General features: G+C 39.1%; 1 protein-coding gene across 1 annotated transcript; it reads right to left on the minus strand.

The window, feature by feature from the left end:
* Positions 1-136: 136 nt before the first annotated feature.
* Positions 137-1,360, minus strand: LOC121358942 (charged multivesicular body protein 1b-1-like). The gene is made up of 4 exons (XM_041477530.1): positions 1,231-1,360; positions 979-1,086; positions 587-630; positions 137-284 (listed from the first exon to the last, which is right to left on the minus strand). The coding sequence occupies exons 1-4, from the start codon at positions 1,285-1,287 to the stop codon at positions 152-154; spliced, it is 342 nt and encodes a 113-aa protein (XP_041333464.1). The 5' UTR covers positions 1,288-1,360; the 3' UTR covers positions 137-151.
* Positions 1,361-1,373: the final 13 nt, after the last annotated feature.

Here is a 1,373-nt window from a genome sequence, read left to right on the forward strand (position 1 = left end):
CACTGGATGAGTTTTAAGTCCCTTCCCTTTAACACTGAACAAATGTATTGTTAAGATTACTTTGACAGCAAGACTTTTAATGACACAGTTTCATTGGAGCAGCTGAAACAGAATTTAGCAGTTTAGCATTTTGTTTTGACTGAATGAAGCATTAATTCTCACATCCCATTTCTCCAGAAAACATTGACCTCACTGGAAATCCAACGCTTACCTGCTCTGCTGAGGCCACGCTTGTAGCAACTGAACCTGTCTGTCCTTGAGGTAGTTCCATGTTCAGATCAAGGCTAACAGGAGAAAACAGAGCAAACACCAAGTCAGGCACAGGTGGACCAAGGGGGAAGCACAGTAATTGAAGCAGAGGAATAATGAGACAGCACCCCCTGAACACTCCAGAGTTACACATGCTGGTGAGTAATTTTGACTCACTACCAGGACAAGTCAGGTATGTCCAGAGGTAAAAGGAAAATTCTGTTTTTTCTCTGCTTCCAAGAGACAGATTATGAAACAAGGGTACTTGACCTTAGATATAATCAGCAAGGGTTGTGGGAACCAAGATTTATTCTAAAGAAATGGAAATTTCACCTACCCTGCTTCATCTGCCATTTCCTGCAGGAGCATGTCCACTTGGTTCTAAAGGAAAACAAAATGGTTTGTTGCATTTGGAGTTTCTGACAACCTCTGGTTAAATTTTCAGAGAACAGGAATTATCTTAACAAAACTGATTTAAAGGTAAATGCCTTTGGCAGAATAGTTTTGTGCTTAACCACTAGAAGATATGAACTCAAAAATAAGGAGCAGAGGTGCTCAGCAGTTAAAATGGCATTAATTGAACTCTGGCTTGTAAATAATGCTTCCACAGAATTCAACATATCTGTAGAAAACCCCAAACATATACCTGCGTGTTTCAAGTGCTGTTAATGAACAGTTTAGACACATAATTTAAGATCACCTTGCTAAAATATATTTTATCATTCTTACTTGTGGCGTTGTTAATGTCGTAGTGTTGCTCATTGTGTCTTCCATCTGTTGTGTCTGCACATCCAGTGTCTCAAACTGATGCTCAAATTTGTCCATTAGTGCAGATATCTATGAAAAATATGAATCAAATCACTTATCTTCAGATAACAGTAAAAATACATCTCAACTGGAAAATTCTTGAATGAATTTCCCTTTTTAAAACTTGTCCCTTCAGCTTTTGATGTCAGCTCCAAGGAAATTAAGACCATTTACCTTTTCCAAGTTCATGCTCTTCAAGGTGGCATCCATAGACTTCACGACCCCCGCCATTGACTTTGTAACCTGAAACAAGGGGAAGGAAATTATTACAAGGGAAAAGGAGCAGTTTAGGAACAAATCCTTCCCTGTGAGGGTGG

The sequence above is a fragment of the Pyrgilauda ruficollis genome, unplaced genomic scaffold (assembly GCF_017590135.1).
Source record: "Pyrgilauda ruficollis isolate IOZ18807 unplaced genomic scaffold, ASM1759013v1 scaffold4028, whole genome shotgun sequence".
Classification (NCBI taxonomy): Eukaryota; Metazoa; Chordata; class Aves; order Passeriformes; family Passeridae; genus Pyrgilauda; species Pyrgilauda ruficollis.